Raw genomic sequence first — 20297 nt, forward strand, 5'->3', positions numbered from 1 at the left:
TCAACAATATTATTTCCGTAAATTACGTGGGAAGTTCATCAGTACATTTTAAACCAATTTTTGTCTTTTTTTAGTTATATAAATAGCTTAAGTCGCTGGCGAACAATTTGTAGTTCAATTTTAATTTTAGTTTTTTCAAAATGAATCACTGATCATGAAATGCCTTACTCTCATATAACTTACTCCCAGCAATAAAACTAGTTTCAAGTCCAACTATTCCTCAGATCTTCCCAAAACCCCTAGCTGTGTAACCTGCCTCATTTTTTGGGGGACTTTACCATGTTCCTGTGTTTTTCTGCTGTATTTGGTGTTACATTTTCTACATTTTTCTTCACACCTGGATTTTCTTCAAAAATAATTTTCATCTTGGTGTCCTAGTGCAAAATGTTATGGGGATGCAAGCTTTTTTAAAGTCCAGTGGCATCACTGCCAGTTGTTGCTAATGTGCAGGTAGTTTTATAGTGATTCAGGTTTTCCAAAGTACTGTTCTAGCTCTTTTGATATAATTGGTTTCCTAAGTTTTATTCAGTTTTCCCCCTTGCAATTTTGCTTTGGCCCTTCTCCCGTACATAGGTAAGTTTTCACATTTTGTGTGACTATTTCACAGTAGTGGGTTACTTATGTTTTTTAGCCTATTTTTTCAGACCCTCCCCTGTAAATGATTCATCTCTCATAAGACTGGATTTATGTGATGATCAATGCAGTCAAAAAATAATAGTGTTAATATGTTCTTTGGCTGCTGAGCTGTTGGATCTACTGCATGGATCTGGAACCCTTTGCGCTCCAGAAGGTCTGCAATTTCTTTTAAGCTCACCAATTATGGGAATTAGTTGCTACACATGGGAGGGCTGCTTATGTTTGCCAGGCTCTGCGTCACTGACAGTCCCTGTTGCCTGCAGTTCCCACGCTCTCTGCCATGTCTTGATCTTGGCGAGGTTAAAGTGACCTCTACCATGCCACTGATTATTCCTTTGTTCTAGACTATGTACCTTTGATTGCAGCATTGTCTTCAACTTATGCAGTGCTATCAACATCTAGGACATTGACTGCTACCATATCTTTGACATCCTCCCGCCTCCCTTAGGTTCTGACCTCTAGCACTGGTCTTCAGTTTGGAGGATCTTCCTCCTCCTGTTGATTTGTCTCCCTTTGACCTTGACTATAACTGCCAGAGTTCATCCTCATTCAGGAGTATCGTAGGTAGCACCTATGTAACAAGTCTTCATCTACTAAGTCTTCATGTCTTGCTGAGCGCCAATCATTGACTTTAAGTAAAATCTTTGTAACCACTCACTTCAAGAGACTGGACGCCATGGCGTCAACTATTGATCCATCTATGATAGTCGAAGAGGCTCTTATTCTTCTCTGCACCACCACAGGTCCAGGTATTTTTCATCACATTTTTCCAGACATGATTCCTCCCTTGCTTGATGTCCTTTGGGACAATATCAGGCCATCTTTCAGTTCAGACAGGCAGAAAAGACTTATGAAACGATTGCCCATTTTTTATTTCAGCTGTTTCTCCAGTAATGTCCTCATTCCTCACAGACCTTCAGATTTCCTTTCCTTGTGCGTCTAAGGTCATCAATTGAGACTGCCCCAGGATGATGTGGATTCAGGAAGCAAACAATGAAAACAGCTTTGTTTTCTGTGAAGAGGTTGAACCCTTCAGGAATAACTGAAAATTATTCAGTATAAGGCACAGTGCTTGTAGCTTCCTAGGAAATCTGGAATTATTCAAAGTATTTGAATAACTCATATATCTGATACTTCGTGTATGGATGAGGCACTGGAAGGATAGTCCAACGAATCTACTGCAGTTTTTTAATGCAGATGAAATGCAACTTCTTAAGAAAATTACCCATCTTTGCAAGATCTTTGCAAAACTAAAGGACATCAATCAAATTCAGTTGTGTATTAGTATACCCCTTGAAACACAGTTCACTTCAATTATGTAAGATTATATTTTTAGCCTTGAATTTTTAAAAATTTTTCTGCGACCAAGAGAACCATGAAAATTCACCTATAGCTAAGAGGGTAAAGACCATCACCCTTATAGACCACTGCCTCACATGTGCAATAGCAAGACTGCTCCTGAGTGTTCATTGACATCTCAGCCCTTTCATTCTGGTTTATTTTGGAGGCTCTAGGGCTGGTTCTTATTCAGTCAATTAGAGGGGTCCCTTTTATTTGTCAGTTATGTTTAATAGTTTTCTTGAATAACTGGTTCTTCAGTTATAGTTAATAGTTTTCTTGAATAATTGGTTCTTCTATGTCAACACTATTTTGAATAAAATTAGCTTGATTACTAATAAAGATAATATGATGTTGTGTTATGTCCAGTGCGGTTGGGATTCAAATAAAAAAGAATTCTTGGCTGATTCAGATGGATTCCTGATCCCCAAATCTCTACCAGGTGTTCAGACAGTGTTTTACGGCTCCCATCTGATTTCTTCTTGCTGTCATAGTGATTGGTGCTATTAGGCATTCAGGATTTTGGCAGTTACATTGTTCAGGTCACTGGAACCCAGGATAGCTATGTTTAGAAACATCCCCCATCTGGAAGCACAAGAATTTTTTATCCTTCTGCAATAACTTTTGTTTAAAGAGGATGTATTCAGCAGAAATAGGTAGACACGGGGATGACGTCTGGCCTGGTCGAGATCTGACAAACAGTGTGACCCAATATTGAGGACGTGGTCTAAATACTGATGAATAGGTTTCCACTGGAAGAAAGGGAAGCTCTTAGGTTCAGAAAAAAGTAGCTGATTATATGCAAGATATGAACGTAGACTTCCTTTCAGCTTCAGTCAGGAGGTAGAAGAGTTGTCAGTGGTTTTTAGATGGCTTGTGTCAGACAAGTGAGCCTCTCTGTACCCTCATTTGGTTGAGAATTTGGAGACACTAATCCAACATCCTTCTCTCAATATGGGAATCAGGTATTTTTAACAGTAGGGAAGATTCATCCCAAAATGTAAACATTTTCATAAAATTGATTATTTAGATACTTACAGTTAAAAGTAAAGGATACTCCAGCCGTCCACATCTTAGTCACTTATTGGGTTGCCAGGAAAGAACATAGTAAATGAAACTCGAGACCTGGACCTGTTGGAGAACATCTGGGTGAAACATCCACCTGGTCGACTAAGTCATTTTTTCTTTCTTTTATTTGAATGCCAATCAAAGAAGGTGTAAGCTACCTTTAACAGTAGGTAAGTATCCAAATAATAAATTATATAAATTATGAAAAATTATATTTCTTCTCAGGTGTCTCCAAGTTTTTCCATCTTTTTAATTCTTGGTCCAGTTAAAAATTACTGGTCATCTGGCAATAACAGATATCCCAAACTTCCTAGGCATTTGTTAATTAGTTATTCTTCTGTTTTGTACCCTGATTTCCCACTGGAATACTCTGTATTTTTATAGGGATGTGAAACGAGTATTTTGTACTAACAGTGATGTTCAACAACACAGAGCACAAGACAGGCTGTTCAGTAACTGCAGTCCTGAAATGATAATATGGAAATAAAGAATAAAAAATTTATTTTTCTTACATCTTTTTCCTTCAGTTTGGTTTGTTAGCTGTAGTACTTTTGCTCTGTACTTGTATTTTACCATTTGTTTACATTTTTAAGACTTGTGATAACGTTGCTGAATACATTGGAATTGACATTTCTGTACAGTATCCCTGTCTTGTATTGCTAAATAGTCAATATTAAGAAACACAATTTAATTTCTACAGTATTGCAGTTCCCAAATTAATGCATGGATTTTATGTATTGCACGTACCTAAGTATTTTTAGTTTGATATGTGATTGGTGCTGTACAAGGTGGAACATAATGTGTGGTTAAGTTAATGTGATAATCATTTAAAATATTGTGCCTGAACTGCTTTAAAGTACTTTTTTTATGAATACCTTTTTTCATTGCAGGAGTTTGTAATGCCACTGTATTTCATCTTAGTTTTGGCATTATTTCGTTTATTTATCCCAGACACGACATTTGAAAAATTTTGAGAATGTCAGCAACAAAAAACAGCATTTTTTAGATTGAATAATCATGAACATTCTACATGTTACCTCAAATAATGGGCTACAGGCATTAGTGTCCTTATTTACTTTGGGGCAAAGGCTGCATTATTTATAAGCAGACCCCCTTAGGATGGTTACCACGTATAGTGTGACTTGTGTGGCACACTGTAAATGATGCTAATAGTTCTTTGTAGCATGCCCTCTTTCAAGATGTATTGGTACTGCAAAAAATTTGTTTATCTGTTCTTTCAGTCTCTTTCTGTTTAGCTGTTCAACCTCTGTAACTTTATAAAGCTGTCATTTTCATCTGTTAGAATAACCTGAGTTATGAGTCTAAAAATGTGTTTTTTCTGTCTTTAAATTATTTTATAATAATACGTCAATCAGATACTTGTTATTACAATCATTAAAGTACTATACTGTATATGTTTTCCAAGGAATATTTGCATGTGCTGTATATGATATGCTGTCTTAGTTTTCCTTTGTATAATCTGCCCAACTTGTTCCAGTGTGTTAGATCTGAATTTTTCTGCTGCTAGGCCCTACATTTCTTTGCAGCTTCCTTATTTATAAGAAGATCTTCCATGAAACATAGAATCTGTAGGAAGGAGAAAGATGCTCTTCTTTGTTACAAACCCCTTGCAAAATTTCAACAGTCCACAGCTTCAAATTCTTATCAATAAGGAATCTCCAGGACCTAGTCAATTCTTGCTCTAAATATCAGAACTCATTAGCATGGCTCTCTCAACTGTCTAGTGTCATGTGCAATTTTTGCCTGAGTTTTCATTTGGTGTGGGTCTTCATCTGTGCCCTTGTTCTGTGATCTCCTGGTCCCTCCTGCAAATTGTCATCTTACTACTACCATATCTCATGCTATGCCGATCAAGATTTCCTCCTCCCCTCTTTTCACATTTTCGAATGATCTCAATGTGTGAGACGTTATTTTCCAAATCTAACGGACATTACTACCATCTGGCAGAGAAAGTCATATTCCAGTTATTTTCTAATATCTTCCTAGGACAAACCTTAAGAATAAATTCTCTAAGGGCTTTGGTGCTCAGTCAAAAAGCTCTCTATTCAGAGTTTCGGTATTATGCACTGTCTTAAGTTTTATCCATGTTGATAAGCTCATTGAAGGTTTCTTTCATAGATTCCCTCTCAAGTAACCTGAGTTCAGGGCAAGTAGCAACCTCTTCAAGGTAACAGAAATTTATCAAAGTATCTAAGATACGACCTGGCTATTCATAAGTCTGTATTCTTACCTTCAGCTGTTTAAAATTATCAAACAATTATCCCGAACAAATCATTTGGGTTTTAGAACTAGTGGGACTGAGCGTAACTACCCTGTACAATCCCTAAGCCAATACCCTTTTTTTCTTACTTTGGGATAATAATTTTTATGGTTGGCAGTCACGGTTTCGCATCTGGTTTTATGGTTCTTGTCTAGTGACAGAAATTGGTAATTTGAGTCTAGTCACATAATTGGGTTATGGCGGTTGATACAGCCTAGCAGATTTTTCAGTCTCTGGGTTATTGCTGGATGTTTAGGAATGCAGAAAATAATGATTTTCGGTTATTGCGATTTTCTTATCATCACATTGTTAAAACAATACCTTTTGATTTCTTGGGACTGCCTGAAATTTTATAATGTTAATAATAATAATAATAATAATAATACAGTAGCTCACCAGAGTTATACCGGATTAAAGCAGCCCAAATTTTCAGCCTGGTTTGAAAGCTGGAAACTTCCAATACAGTATATTGTTGTTATATATACGTGAATTTATAATTTTTCCATAAAACTTATTTTAACAGTTGGAATTACCTAATTTAATAGTGTTTGTGAAAAATATACAGTCTTCCACAATCATCAGGATAAAAGTTTTAATATTTCAACAAAAATAAATCCCAGACCCTCATCCCAAAATGCCCAGTCATCTTACATTACAGCTCTTAAAACTGTTCAGCCCCCTGGGTATACTGGATCACCTTAAAGTGCTTATGACAACAATGATTTAAATTTTAAAATACTAACATTCCTTAAAACAGCAGATATCCTAAAGTTATTTAATGCAACTTTAAATATAATGTCAACGAAGTGCTGACAACCAATCCAAGTTAGTTGTTTTTCTCATAGTATTGAACGTTACCAGGGAAGTTAGATTTTTATAAAGTATGTTTTTAAACATCTAACTTCCTGGTAGTTATATATATAGCTCAAGTCCCCTGACGTCGGCAGAATTTCAAAACTTCGCGGCAATCGCGATCGGTAGTCAGGTGAACCACCTGTCGCCTCTACCCAGGTACCTGGAACCATTCCAACTATTCCTCAGATCTTCCCTGTCGCTGTGTCGGTAACATCGATGGAATTTCGCTCGTAGCCTGTGTTTCGCAACTTATTTTGGTGAAGTACACTTTGGCTTGGCTTTCGCTTGTTCGCTTTTGGATTTTCTTATAACATATCTGACTTCATCAAGTGTGAAAATGTGTGTGGGGATGCAAAGCGGCACTAAAGTCTCTTGGATCCCCACTCAGTATGTCTGAAGAATGGGAATGGAAGACCGGCTCAGAAGAGCCAAAGTACTGTTTCTCACTCTTCTTGATATAACCAGGAATAGTTCATTCTTTTCCCCTTGCTAACTATCCTATTGATCCTTCTCCGTAGTGGTAGTCTCTGAACCCCCTACTGAAACAGGTAAGGACCCAACACTTAATGATTTGTTGGCTGCCATTCAGACCCCTGGCTCACAGGTAAAATCCTCAGAAGACAGGGATAATATGTGATCGATAATAAGAGATCTAAAAATACAAGTGTTAATATGTTGTTAGTGCAAGTGCAGTGGAGGGTCGACCGCTCGGGTCCTGTTGTGCTCCTAGTCTAGACCTCTTCCAAGCTCACCAACCCCTGTGAGAAGGAAAGTCGACAGGCGAAGGGAGGCAAGAGGCTTTAGCTACCGGCAGTGTCCCCTCAGCGTACCTGTTGACATTTCCCAGGACGCTCACCTCGCCATAGGAAAGGCGAGGTTAAAGTGTTTTTCATCACCAGTTGCTGTACGTCACCGGAGAAGCTTTGACCCGATAACTCGCTGAAGGCGGCCAGTTCTCAAGTAACCTCTAGGTTTGGCAGGACAGCGAAGTTAAGTCTGAGCGCCAGGAGGCCAGGAGGGAAGTCAGGCGCCGGGCGCCAGTCATCTGGACGCCAGGACGTCGGGCGTCCGAGAAGCTGGACGCCAGGGCGTCGGCGCCGAAGCTGGACGCCAGGACATCAGCGTCGGAGGCTGGACGCCAGGGCGTCGGGAAGTTGGAGCGCCAGGGGGCGTGAGGGCTGGACGCCAGGACGCCAGGCGTGAAGCTGGACGCCAGGACGTCAAGAAGCTTGACTCCAGGACGCCAGCGTCGCGAGGTTGGACGCCAGGACGTCCCGAGAAGCTGGGCGTCAGGATGTCGAGCGTCAAGAAGCTGGACGGGACGCCAGGCGAGAAGCTGGGCGCCAGGACGCCAAGTGTCAAGACCAGGATGTGGGCGTCATTAAGCTGTACGCCAAGGCGTCAAGAAAATGGATGCCAACACGCCAGGGCCAGAGACTGGACGCCAGGCGTCAAGATGATATTTTGAAAGACGTCGCTTACTTCCGTCTTCGGAAAATCGGAAAAGAGAATGATAATATCTCGCATTCTCTCTTGTGAATCCTATTGTAGAGATTTCTGACGAAGACAATATAAAAGGCCATCAGCTTTCATCAGACTTGAAAAGGCTTATGAAGCTATTTTCGGAAATTTTTCCAGATAGAAATTTTATCCTGACTCCTCATTCCCTGCCTTCAGAATTTACTCTTGTGAAGAGCGTCTAAGAGGGCAACATTTATGAAGAATGGATACTTTCAAAGGAGAAACAATGAAAGACAGCATTTGTTTTTCCTCCAACCAAACTAGCTCAAGGTCTAGTTTTTAGTATCAAACTGGAGAATCGTTTGGCCTCGAAATACCTGCCCCTTCCCAGGAACCTTCTCGAATCTTATTCACTCTTCTGACAGTGTCAAGAACTCATATATCTGTTGGTCGATATGGATAAGGATTGAGATAGTTCCAACGAATTTGCATCTTTCTAGGAAGGAATCCTGGAAGAAATTCAACCCATCTTTGCCTTTCCTGACTCATATATCTGATGTCGTCATGGATAAAATCAGAGATAGTTTCAATTTTCAACTGCACCTCTTCTCTCAAGATTTGGTAGAAGAGGACTTTTCATCTTGGCCCAGAAAACCGTAAGATTTTAATATCTAAAACAGCAAGAAAAGTCCTACCAACGGCTTTCATCGCTTAAAAAGAGTTAAGGCTGAGGTTCCTGTGTTTCAGGTATCCCAGCTCTTTCGTGATCGGCCCTCCAATAGGGGTTCCTCTAGGGCGGGTAGATGAATGGCAAATTCAGAAGAGGCTCTACACAGGGAAGAAAGAGGACCTGCCTTTCTTCTCCTGCAGACTGCGGTAGGAGCCAGACTGTCCAGCCTGAGGAGGCCCCCTCTACTAACAAGACAATTCGACCTTTCTGCCAAATGCAACAACAGAACAAAGGCAAAGGTTTTATAGCAACAAGTGTCTATGATGTTGCAAAAAGAGACCAGACAGAGTTCAGGATCGAATTCCCCAGGATTCTACATTCGGTTATTCCTGATCCCCAAATGCTTGGGGTTTAGAGACCGATTGCTAGGGTGGATTGCACTCAACTTTTGTGTGCAATAAACAAAGGTCGCTATGGAAAGCGACAAAATCTGTTCTAGCAGCGGTCAGACAGCATGACTGGATGCCTCACTGGACCTCAGGATGAAGTATTTTTACATCCCCATGCACCCGAACTCCAAGAATTTTCTGAAGTTCGTCCACAGGAAAGGTTTTCCAGTTTCGGTCTCTCTTTTTTCAGCCTAAGCAGACGGGATGACGTCTGGCTCTGGAGCCAGACCTCTCAAGAGCAAGTTACCCAATATTGAGGACGTCATGATAAAACTTCATAGACTCCAGGTTGTAGCCACTGGAGCAGCCGGAGCTCTTCCCTTCCAGCCCCAAGGGTAGCTCTCCTACTAAGAACAAGCGTAGACAGTTCTGTTCAGTCAGGATACCAGGCTGCAAGAGCGTGGCGATGCTGTGCTGCCTTCCAAGCACATCCTCCTCTTCCTCCTTAGGATTGGTACTCGTCTGCTGAACCTCTCCACGATCCATTATTGACGATGAGGAGGAAATAATTGCCGTAGTTGAGGCTTCCCCAACCTGTCCCCAACAGCAGGAAGCCCCGCATATAGCTATCTTTACTACAAAATATGCAGCAGACTTTGTCTTCCTGGTGCAAGCGTAACAACCAGGCAAGAGAAGAAGGATAATTAGACGTCCAACTAAAGCTTCTAGACGCCCAGAAGTTTAAGGCGCTGAACATAGTGAATAAAACTCTAGACGCTGGATGCAGTGGCGATCAAGCATCTAGGAGTGAAACATCATGGCGACAGCGTCAATGAACCCAAGACGTCAAGCGTCAAGGCATTGGAATCAGGACGCCAGGCTTCAGCCAAGACGGAGGTAGCTCAGGGCTTAAGATGCATTGGCAAGTGTCCAAGACAAGGATGATTGCAAGTTAGCGGGTTTTTCTCGGAAACATCAGAATCTCCTTGTACTTAGACGACTGGCACTGGCTTCACACTCTGCCGATCTCAGACCACAAGGTATATAGAAGGAATTAGGTCTACTGATAAACAGATAGAAATCTCAGCTGATCCCCATTCCAAAAGTTTCTATACCTTAGGATGAAGATTCAAGTCAGGATTTTCGGGCTTTTCCGTTTATTGCAGGGAGGGACAAGCCTTAAGAAAATTTCAGAACTTTATAACAGACATGTCATGCTTGAAGAATAGAATGGTCTGCTGGGGACCCTTTCCTCGCTGGAGCAGTTTGTCTCCTTAGGGAGGTTAATTCTATACCCGTTACAGTTTCATCTAAATCAGAACTGGGACAAGGAAATAGAACTGGAGACCAAGTGCATCCTCATTTTTGAACCAATAATCGTATTTACAGTGGTGGAACGACCCGTCAAGCTTCAGGAGGTCCCTTCTCTATATTAGAGGGGGCAGACCTAGTGTTGTTATCCGACACGTCGGACTCAGTATGGGGAGCAACACGAGGGAAATAAAAATCTCAGGCTCCTGGACCAGAGAGCAGGAGAAGTTAAACATCATTAGAAGGAACTAACTGCAATCCTTTCTAGCTCTCAGGAGTTCGAAAACAGTGGAGAACAGAGAGGTGCAGGTCAACACCGACAACACGGCAGCGTTGGCCTACATCAGCAAACAAAGGGGCACTCCTCCAGGTCTCTATACGAGACAACAAGAGAACCTCTTCTTTGGGCAAAAGAGAAGAATGTCAAACTAGTAACCGGCTCTATCCAAGGGGGAAAAATGTGAGGCGGAACATTCTGAGCAGGAAATCAAGTCCTCTCAACAGAAAGACATCAGGACTGTGCAGTCATGTGGTGACTTTGGGGACGTCCTTGCATAAATCTTTCGCCACAGCGCAAACGAAGAGGCTGGAAACTTACTGTTCTCCAGTACCAGATCCGGGGCTATATACATAGACGTGTTCCTGGTGGACTGGTCCAGCTTGGACAGTATGCATTTCCTCTTTCAAGATAATACACAGGGTACTGCAAAACATTTGTTTCACATGAGGGACCAGATTGATCATTGTGCCCCCTTACTAAACGACAAAGATTGTTTCCCAGAGGTACTGGAATGGATAGTGGACATCCCAAGGAGCCTACCTCAGAGAGTAGATCTACTCAAACAACCTCACTTGGAAAGATATCACCAAAACCCCCAAGCGCTACTAGTAACTGCTTCAGACTATCAAAAAACTTACAAGAGCTACAGGTTTTTTTTTTTTTTCAGAAGAGGCGGCTGGTGCTATAGAAGAGTAAGGAGGGTCATCCACCATGAGGGTATGCCAATCCAGAGTGGGAGATATTTAGAGGATGGTACAAGAGCAACCATGTGTCCTCTTCCAGTATTTCTGTAACTCAAATTGTGTACTGAGAACTCGCAGCATGGAACCTGGGAGTGGTCTGGGGTTTAATTTTCCTACCTCAGGACCATTAAGGACCTCTAGGAGCATGATGGCAGCAGTTTATAGACATACGAAAAAAACTTGAACCTATAAAACAATAAGTTTTTAGCCAGGACCTAGGCAATCTGAAACTGCTAACTGAGAGTAAAAGAATCACCAGCATGGAACCTAGAACGTTGAGATTCCTGAACCTAATGGACATAACAGGGGAGGGAGAGAGAGTTTATTAAGAGGGCTCTAAGAAACTCTTTCTTGGACAAAGGACTTAGAAGAATTCAAAAGAGCTTTAGTGCTCCAGATCACATGCTCTCTCTGTATGGACTTTAGACAAGACAAGGCAATGCTCTGTTTAGGATTATCAGAAAAATGAATACTCATACAACCCTGACACAGAAGACTACAAGATTCGTAATCCAACGGACATTCAGGAGAAAGAGAGAGAAAGTGCTATTAAACAGAGGGGTCTAAGGCACTATCTTGGAGGACAAAGGACCTTAAGAAGGAAGTCAAGAAGGGCTTTTGCCTCTCACTATCTAAAAAAGCTCCTGACTTTGTCGAAGAATGCTCTGTCTTATTTTATCAGGCAGTTGATAAGTAAGCTGGGAGAGGGAAAGGTACAATTTGGACATACCCTTTTTCTGAAAGTAAATTGACGAGTTCAGGGTTGTTGCAACCTCTGGACGCAGTCTTAAACAGAACAGGTCCCAGGAGAGTATCTTGGACACGACCTTCTGGAGAAACAAGTCACATATTTAGGTTCTCACTGTTAAAAGAACCCAAAGATTTTCAGCCCCTGGGTGGACGCTGGGTCCTTTAGGAATCTACATAATGAGTGGAGGGTGAATGCCCTAACAATCCCATAAACCAATACCCTTTTTCTTACTCTGGGATGGTTGAGAATTTTTTTATGGTTGTTTGTGAAGACTGACATGATCTTCACAATCATTCATTGATGATCATTTTGTTCATGGTGACGCCTGGAACTAGGGTATTGAGATTTGTCTGTCACATAGAGGTTATACACTGGTTGACAGCTCCTGAGGTTTTCAGCCCCTGGGTGGATCGCTGATCCTCTTAAGGAATGCAGACATAATGAGGGCGAAGTTCATTGAACTCAACTTGTAATCCAATTCCATAAAAACAATACCTTTTGTTCTTGCCTTGGAATGGTTGAAATTTTATGGTTGTTTGTGAATTGAATGCAGTCTTCCACAATCTTCCATTGTCAAATGGGTCATTTGTTCCTTGGTAGTTTGGAGCGCCCCGGTATTGAGAGTTGTCTAGTCACATAGAGGTTATACACCGGTTGACAGCTCCTAGAGATTTTTCAGCCCCCTGGGTGGATCGCTGGATCTCTTAAGGAATGCAGACATAATGAGAAATATTGAAGTCAGCTTCCTTAATCAGGTAGGAACCTTAAGTTGTTTTGCAGCTTTAATTATAATTCCAACGATGTTGGCTGTCTCTGACCCTCCACCAAAGGTGTCAATCAATATATATAACTACCAGGTAAGTTAGATGTTTAAAAATGCTATTTTCATAATAAAATAAATTTTTGAACATACTTACCTGGTAGTTATATATAATTATATTCCACCCTCCTCCCCTCTAGAGACTAGGGGCATGGAAGATCTGAGGAATAGTTGGAATGGTTCCAGGTACCTGGGTAGAGGGCACAGGTGGTTCACCTGACTACCGATCGCGATTGCCGCAGTTTGAATTTGCCGTGGCGTCAGGGACTTAAGCTATATATATAACTACCAGGTATGTTCAAAAATTTATTTTATTATGAAAATAACATTTATATAAACAAACAGTACTTTGAAAGTAAGATAAAAGCCTTATTATTAACCTGTTAAGCGTCACCAACGGCAGCACACCTCGGTCAGCCGCATCCCATATCACGACGCCTTCAATGGAGTAACACTTCATACCTCTTTCAAAGAGGTGTGCTACTGAAATTCTGAATTTGGTCCAAAATGCTCTTCCTTCTTATACAAATTGTAGGAATGTCAGTTGGTAGCACCATGAGCTAAATTAGTGGTAAATGGCAACTTTTTTTGTAAGGGAAAGACAGTCTGACAAGAGGATAGTGACCTCCACCTACCTCTACACTTGTGGCATTCATTGATAAACAACTGATTTTTTTTGTTTGATTCCATTCATCCCCCATAATGAGCGATCTAAAGCAAAAGAAAAATCTTTTGCCTGAAGAGATATTATCATTGCTTGTTGCAGAGAATGATGATGACTACATTGAAAGGAAATGATGGCGCCTTTTCCATTGTTGCACAAAAATTCTCTCTCTCTCTCTCTCTCTCTCTCTCTCTCTCTCTCTCTCTCTCTCTCTCTCTCTCTCTCTCTCTCTCTCTCTCTCTCTCTCTGCTGCAGATTCCATGAACTTTTTGATCAGGATAAGGGAAACCCCATGGAGTTCCCTTTACTTTTTGTTCACCCAAAGGTGTGGAATTTAGTGTTCAGGATAAGGAAAACCCTGTGGAGTTTTTTTTTTAGAAGTTTTTTTCATGACAAAGTCATGGAGCACGTTGTGGCAGTAACGAACAGTAGAAAGTTTCACACTAATATGGTATGACACAAATGAAAATGAAATGAAACAATTCATTAATCTACTGGCTCTCTGTTTCTGGGAATGGCATTCGAAAGAATAATTTTTTTCCCTTTTATATTTCATGCTTACAATCCTTAAGATATAAAAATGGAAAATAAATTCTTTTATCTTATCTTATTGTACATTATTTATTATCCTAATATATACATATAAAAATCAATATCAATGTAAAAAAGAACACATAAAAAAGCATAAAAATTAGCATAGACCGCTCTGTGACCTAGAAAATGTGATAATACGAGAATGGCGACGTCTCTCATAAAGGACACATAACAGGTTAATATAAACTGCAGGACAGTATACAGTACAGTATTGTCAAGTGAAATTACAGTGTACTGTAAGCAAATCGTAAACACGTATTCATGGCTGAGTGATGCTCTTTCTCCCTCACTCAAACTCCCAGCATTCCTTTGGCGCTCAATCCGGCGGCAAAAGCCCTCAAATTGATATTGCCATTTCACACCAATGTATCCAGAAGTATGATAAACCACGGTCCGTTGCCTCGGTGTGCTACTATTAATAATAATAATAATAATAATAATAATAATTAATAATAATAATAATAGCAGCTGTTTCAAAAGAATTTAATTTGCATTGTCTTCTCTATGCATCTTACTACCCTCTTCTCATCAGCATGTAGCTAGTTGGCTTATCAAGCAGCATCAACCTGTGACCAATCAAAATTAAGCCCACCAGTTGACGTACTAATTATAAACCACCCCTCTGCTAAGTATACCTGTGTAATATGTACTGTATCTTAATTCATTCACTTTTTATAACTGTCGATCGATGGGCACCAGAGCACTGGTCAAAACATCACTGTAAATAAAACTACGACAGTAGAAAGTTGTCACATGACTTGAGGAAACTTGATGTAACAAGTATAAGCTGAAGGTTATGATACATGTGGAAAAGACTCTGTACAAATTAAAGGCTGTAGGAACAGCTACTATTTTCAACACTAGTGTCTCAGAGCAGGTCTCCATGATAACAACAATAATAATAGTACAGCAATAAAAATAGTAATACTTTTTTCAGGTTAAAGAAGTGATAGATACTGTTAAGAAGCTGGCAGATGGGATCAAAATTGAAAGTGTATTTTATGAGACGGAGGATGCCATTCTAGAGCAGTTCGAGTAAGTACATGTGGTAATTCTGGCCAAGTGATTGTAATATCTTTCCAGCCAATTCATGCATTTATTGATGGTAGTTCTGAATGTATTATGAATGTCATCTTGCAGTGGGATATATGTACCTTTTGAGAATTTTATTTTGCCATTAAGTCTGTTTAATCAGTAGCTAATTTATCTGGTTTTATCACTGTTTAACATATAAAATTACATATTGTTCTTGGATTGCACTCGATTGAAATTTACATACAATTTTGCATTTGTTTGGAGAGATTTACAGTTCATGTTAAGTATTTAGTAATTAACAAGATGAGTCTTACTTTCTTCCCAGGTTTATGAATCTCAAAGGTCATTGTACCTTAGCATTCTTAAAGTAACGTACTTTGTGTACTGTATACTATGCTTGAAAGCAGTAATTTTTATAAATATTTAAGTAAGGCATTATTTAATTACAGGTCAAATAAATCTGTCATGCAGTTTGCCGTCATATTTAGTGAGGATGTGTTTGCAGATATGAATTACACATTACGCCTAAATCCCATGCGATATTTGGTGCCACCTTCTCAAAAGTAAGCAGTATTTGTATGTTTATTACTTTATGAACTTGGTAGGTATCTTAATAGGAACTTCTGTAGAATGTGAAGAACTAGGTGCATAAATAATGTACATGTATTGTGTACTGTTCACAGTAGATGTGATGTACATGTATTGTGTGCAGTACACTGCAAAGAATTAATTCTCATACAAAGAGTAAACCTTAGACTTTGTCAGCTTTGTGCCTGAAATGCTATGGATACCTGAAAGCTTATTTCTTTTCTCAGATAAAAATCCCAGTTGTTGAGTGGAGCCGTTTGAGCAAATTTTTGTTACTGTATTCTTTTCTTTCATCTAATTTTTAAATTTTCTTCACTGGTGGGTATTCAGCACAGATTAGTGTGGTGATTTTGTTCTTTTATAGTGTTAAAGGTGTGAAGGTGTTGCTTTGGCAGTGCCATAGTACACATTGTTTGAAAGAAGTGATGTGATTGTTTAAGTGTGTCACAAAACCACAAATTGTTAAAGGTTCTAAGTATCAAAGCTTTCATGGCCAGGTGGAGTAGTTTTGCATGTAAACATTTTTGTTTTGGGCTTTTGTACCTTATAGTTAATATGAGCTTTGTAGGTTTAGCATTTGTTATGCGGTAAATATTAGTACTTCGTTTGTTTATACAGTGTAAATTATTGATTAGCTTTATGTTTTTAGGTGTTGGTAACTTAACTACATTGTAAGCAAGAAAGTTTCATATAATTTTTTAGTTCATGTTTTGACGCAGTAAGATGATTGTTTTGTCCCAGGTAATAAGGTTCATGATACAGTAGTCTTTCCATCCCTCTCTGTTTCTTGATTTTTCTAAATTTCTTTTATCCTTCATGAGTTGGACTTCTTTTGTAACATAAAATTACAATACGGTATTGTAAATATCTATTTATATGGGAATTCAAACCCTTGCTTGTGTTTAGGTATTTCTCGTTGTGTAAGTTGTTTCTTTAGTTGAAAATTGGATGCCTCTCCTTGTTAGATTTTCATCCCCACTTTTGAAGAGGAATCTAGCGCTGTAGAACTTCTTGTTCTTTCTTCTTTACCAGTTTTGTATACAATTGACCTGGGATAGATCTTCACTTGGTTTTGATTTGTTGGAGAATTCATGGTATGGGGTTAGTGAACGTGCTTTATTTAGTTTCCTCTGAGGACTCTGTTACTAAGGGTCAGTTTGCAGAGGTATAGTACATCACTATTATTTTTTTGCCATCCTTGTGACTCATTCTCTTTCCCTACTAACCATCGGGAGTAAACATTCATGTGCTTTACCCTCCCTTGTTTTTGATGGCTTGGCTCCCACCCCCTGCTGGAGGATCTGGGAAACTTGGCAATATTTGGGTTGTTATGGGTACTGGTTTTCCTTCTTTGGGAGGGGAGACTTGGCTTTCCTCTCTTAAGCATGGAAACCAGAACATTTTCTTCATAACCTTGCATGGCAAAGGCTCTGCTGTGACAGTTTTTATCTTTTTGGCCAGACATTCTTTGCCTGGAGTTAGTGTTAGTTCATGTGACTTCATGGCCTTTGGGATAATTTTTTTCCATTCATCCTTGGGGAAGTAGCAAGAATTCTTGCCCTACAGTATTCTGATTTTGTTTATATTCTATGTCCTATCAGCTGCATTAGTTCAACTTTAGAAGCCCTTTGTTGGCCGAGTCAGTTGAGCTTCAGACTTTCATTCGGTGGCAGTTCGTTTCCTCGACCAGTGATGAAGTTAGAGGAATTTATTTCTGGTGATGAGAATTCATTTCTTAAGCTATATTAATGATTGGGATTCCTACAATAAGCTGTAGGTCCCGTTCAACAAGTAACTGGTGGTTCTTGGCCACGTAAAATAAGTCTAATCGCCGGGCCAGCCCTGGGAAACTTATTTAATCAGCTCAGTGGTCTGGTAAAACTAAGATATACTTAACTTAGTTCAACTTTAGAAATAGACAGTCTATCACAGTTCCTTTGTGCTTGATGCATAACTATCAGTGCTATTAAATGTGATACAAAACTTTTAAAAGTATGTTTTAGAAATACAGATTAGGAATGACCACCTCTTAGCCCCTATGGCTGATTTTATCCACATGTGCCTCTATTTGCATGGTGTCATTCTTAGAAAATAGTCAAAATTTCTTCGACCTGGTAAGTGGCTGAATTTTTTTGTAATTGGTCTTTTTTCTGGAAAACAGTACAAGAATTATTTTAGTATTTAAAATTCTTACAGGTATGGTGCTGGCCGGGATTGCAGGAAGACTGATGGTCTGAGTTCCTATGACTGTCCTGCAAATTCTTATTTTACCTCAAGCTTCGCTGTTATTCAGAGTCTAATTGACACTGCTTTGATTCAGGTACCATTATTAATTTTTGTTAAGTAGCTTATCAGCTATTAACTGAGGAAACAAAGTCATCAATCTGTATAGGACTTTTTGAATGAGACTGTCAAATTTTGCTAATTCACATCTGTTTATAACTTACAGTACAGTATCTAGTACATATCTATTACTTTACCTTAGCCTTTTATGCATCTGTGCAGATCATCCAAACTCTCCAAATACTGTAATAAGAAAAATAAAAAGCAGGTTTTGATGTAGGAAAAACCTATTTTTGGTAGTTGCTGTTGAGTCCTCAAGGAGTTACCCTTCCATGGTCTACCAGAGCTCCATGGTGACCAAACTAATATCAAAGAATTCTCTTTTAGCTGGTCTCATGGCCGGGTATTTTGTCATAGTGATAAACACTATAACACATGATAGAGTATGTAATGGACTCAAAGATAAGGGGGCCACTTTCCTAAATCTTACAGCGAGACTGTATACCCAGGTTCTTCCATCGCCAAAACCTGCTAGGAACGTCAAATCCCATGCCTTTTTGTCAGGGAAATGGGAGGGTTTTGAGGACTCAACAGCAACAACCAAAAATAGGTTTTCCCTATTTCAAAACCTGTTTTTTTATAGCGTCCTCAAGGAGCTTTACAAAGAAATTGACAGGTGACGAAAAGGCTTAACCTCTCAATTTTTAATCCCAACACCCCAAAGAAAAAACATTTCTGGTCCAAGGACAAGCCACAAGTTTCAAGCCCCATTCTTTATTCCAAACACTCCTCAGATTTTGGTACCAAAGAACAAGAAACCATACACAAACGTATGTTTTAGGATGTAGTTCTACATGGCTTACCTAAGCATGCTGGGTTTGGTTGCAGCACTGTCGCTCTTCTCCCAGCGGCAGTTAGCATACTCCCCGTCAATAAGACCCCTGGTTTTCCGCTGTAGTGCCTATGTGGTTAGGACTAACCATGCCACCTACTGACACCCAGTATAGTCGAATTTGTTCGAGCTCATGGCAGTAATGTTTTAAAAATACTGTCTCTGATGACCACCCCATACATTTGGAGACTTCTTCGAAAGAGACATTTCTGTAGAAGGCCAACGACGTACTTACTTTCCTAATATCATGCTACCTAGGAAAGGAGTGTAGATTTTCCTTTTTAATGAGAGACACTACAGTTATTCTCAGCCCTTGTAGAGTGAGTGGTTTGTTTGTGCTAGGGTGTAGGAGAATTGACCCTCTGGGATGGTTGCCAGGACTTCTAGGCAAACCTTAAGTACTTGAACGGGGCATAATGTCTTGTCTGCTAAATTGAGTTTTCTTATCGTCTGCAAAATTGAGTTTTCTTATCGAAATAGGGGATTTCCTTCTTAAAGGACTCCCAGTTTTGGCTAGGAATGATGGACCAGGGGACATTGATGGTCAGCTGTTTGCGTGATGTATCGTCCCCGTCCAAGAGAACCCAGTCCACTAATACAAGCGTCTGAAGCTAACACAATCAAGAAGATCGCTTTTTGGAGCATGTGAGTTGTGGTTGTATTGGGTCCATTGAACTGAGGGGTTGATAGAAGTGTAAGCACCTTGTTCAGGGACCAAGTAATTGGGAGCCTTTCGGGAGCAGGTCTTTTTAGTGCAAAAGACCAGAGAAGGGAAGTGACAATTTCTATGTTAGAGTCAATCCCGAATCCATAAATTATTAGAAAACTAGTTATTACTAATTGTCTGTAGTCCCTTATATATAAAATATATTCGGTATTACAGGCTAATTTGACTACAGGTGTGTAGCTGTTAAGATATTTTATTAAATATCTATGTTAACTTAAACCCTCTAAGATTTAGGTTAGCTTTGACACAGGTACATGAAAAGTATTTAGGAAATGTAAATAGAGCTGCAGGAAAGTCAGAGGTAACAATAGAAATGATTAAAATATTTGGAAATCTAGGCAAAGAGTGGGTGCACACACTATTGATTAAGATCTGGGATGTAGAGGAAATGCCAAGGGACTGGAACGATAGTTGGATGATTAAACTGTATAAACAAAAAGGAGATGTGTTGAACTGTGGGAACTACAGAGGAATAAAGCTTTTGGAGCATGTATTCAAGATACTAGAAAGAATAGTAGAAGGAAGGTTGAGAGAGTTGATAGATATACATGAGCAGCAGTTTGGGTTTATGAAAGGAAAGAGCATGGTGGATGCTATTTTTATAGCAGTACTAAGTCTAAGAGAAGTATTTAGAGGGAAACAGGAAAGCTTACATGTGTTTTGTGGACCTTGAAAAGGCGTAGGACAGGGTACCAAGAAGAGTAGTTTATTTGTGTTTGAGAAAGAGAGGAGTACCAGAGAAGTTGGTAAGATTAGTGAAGATAATGTGTGAGGGGGCGAGAACCAGTGTACAGACAAAATTTGGGGAGACTAAGGCATTCCCCTTGGAGGTTGGCCTCCATCAGGGATCAGCTCTTGAGTCCATTCTTGCTCCTCGTCATTATAGACAATTTGACATCAGAATTAAGGAA

General features: G+C 39.7%; 1 protein-coding gene across 2 annotated transcripts in view; it reads left to right on the plus strand.

Annotated features, from left to right (window-relative positions):
* The first annotated feature begins 4023 nt into the window (after window positions 1-4023).
* The window catches only part of LOC136828031 (cholesterol transporter ABCA5-like), a 93101-nt gene continuing 76827 nt past the window's right edge, over window positions 4024-20297 (plus strand). The window contains exons 1-4 of one of the 2 annotated variants that reach the window (XM_067085695.1): window positions 4024-4091; window positions 14799-14896; window positions 15346-15459; window positions 17681-17804. In XM_067085695.1, coding sequence (XP_066941796.1) covers window positions 15362-15459; window positions 17681-17804 — 222 coding nt within the window. In that variant the 5' untranslated portion in view covers window positions 4024-4091; window positions 14799-14896; window positions 15346-15361. Of the gene's footprint in view, window positions 4092-14776; window positions 14897-15345; window positions 15460-17680; window positions 17805-20297 lie in introns of those variants that run through there. The other variant, XM_067085694.1, reaches the window with a different exon arrangement.

Source organism: Macrobrachium rosenbergii, chromosome 42, assembly GCF_040412425.1.
Source record: "Macrobrachium rosenbergii isolate ZJJX-2024 chromosome 42, ASM4041242v1, whole genome shotgun sequence".
Taxonomy (NCBI): Eukaryota; Metazoa; Arthropoda; class Malacostraca; order Decapoda; family Palaemonidae; genus Macrobrachium; species Macrobrachium rosenbergii.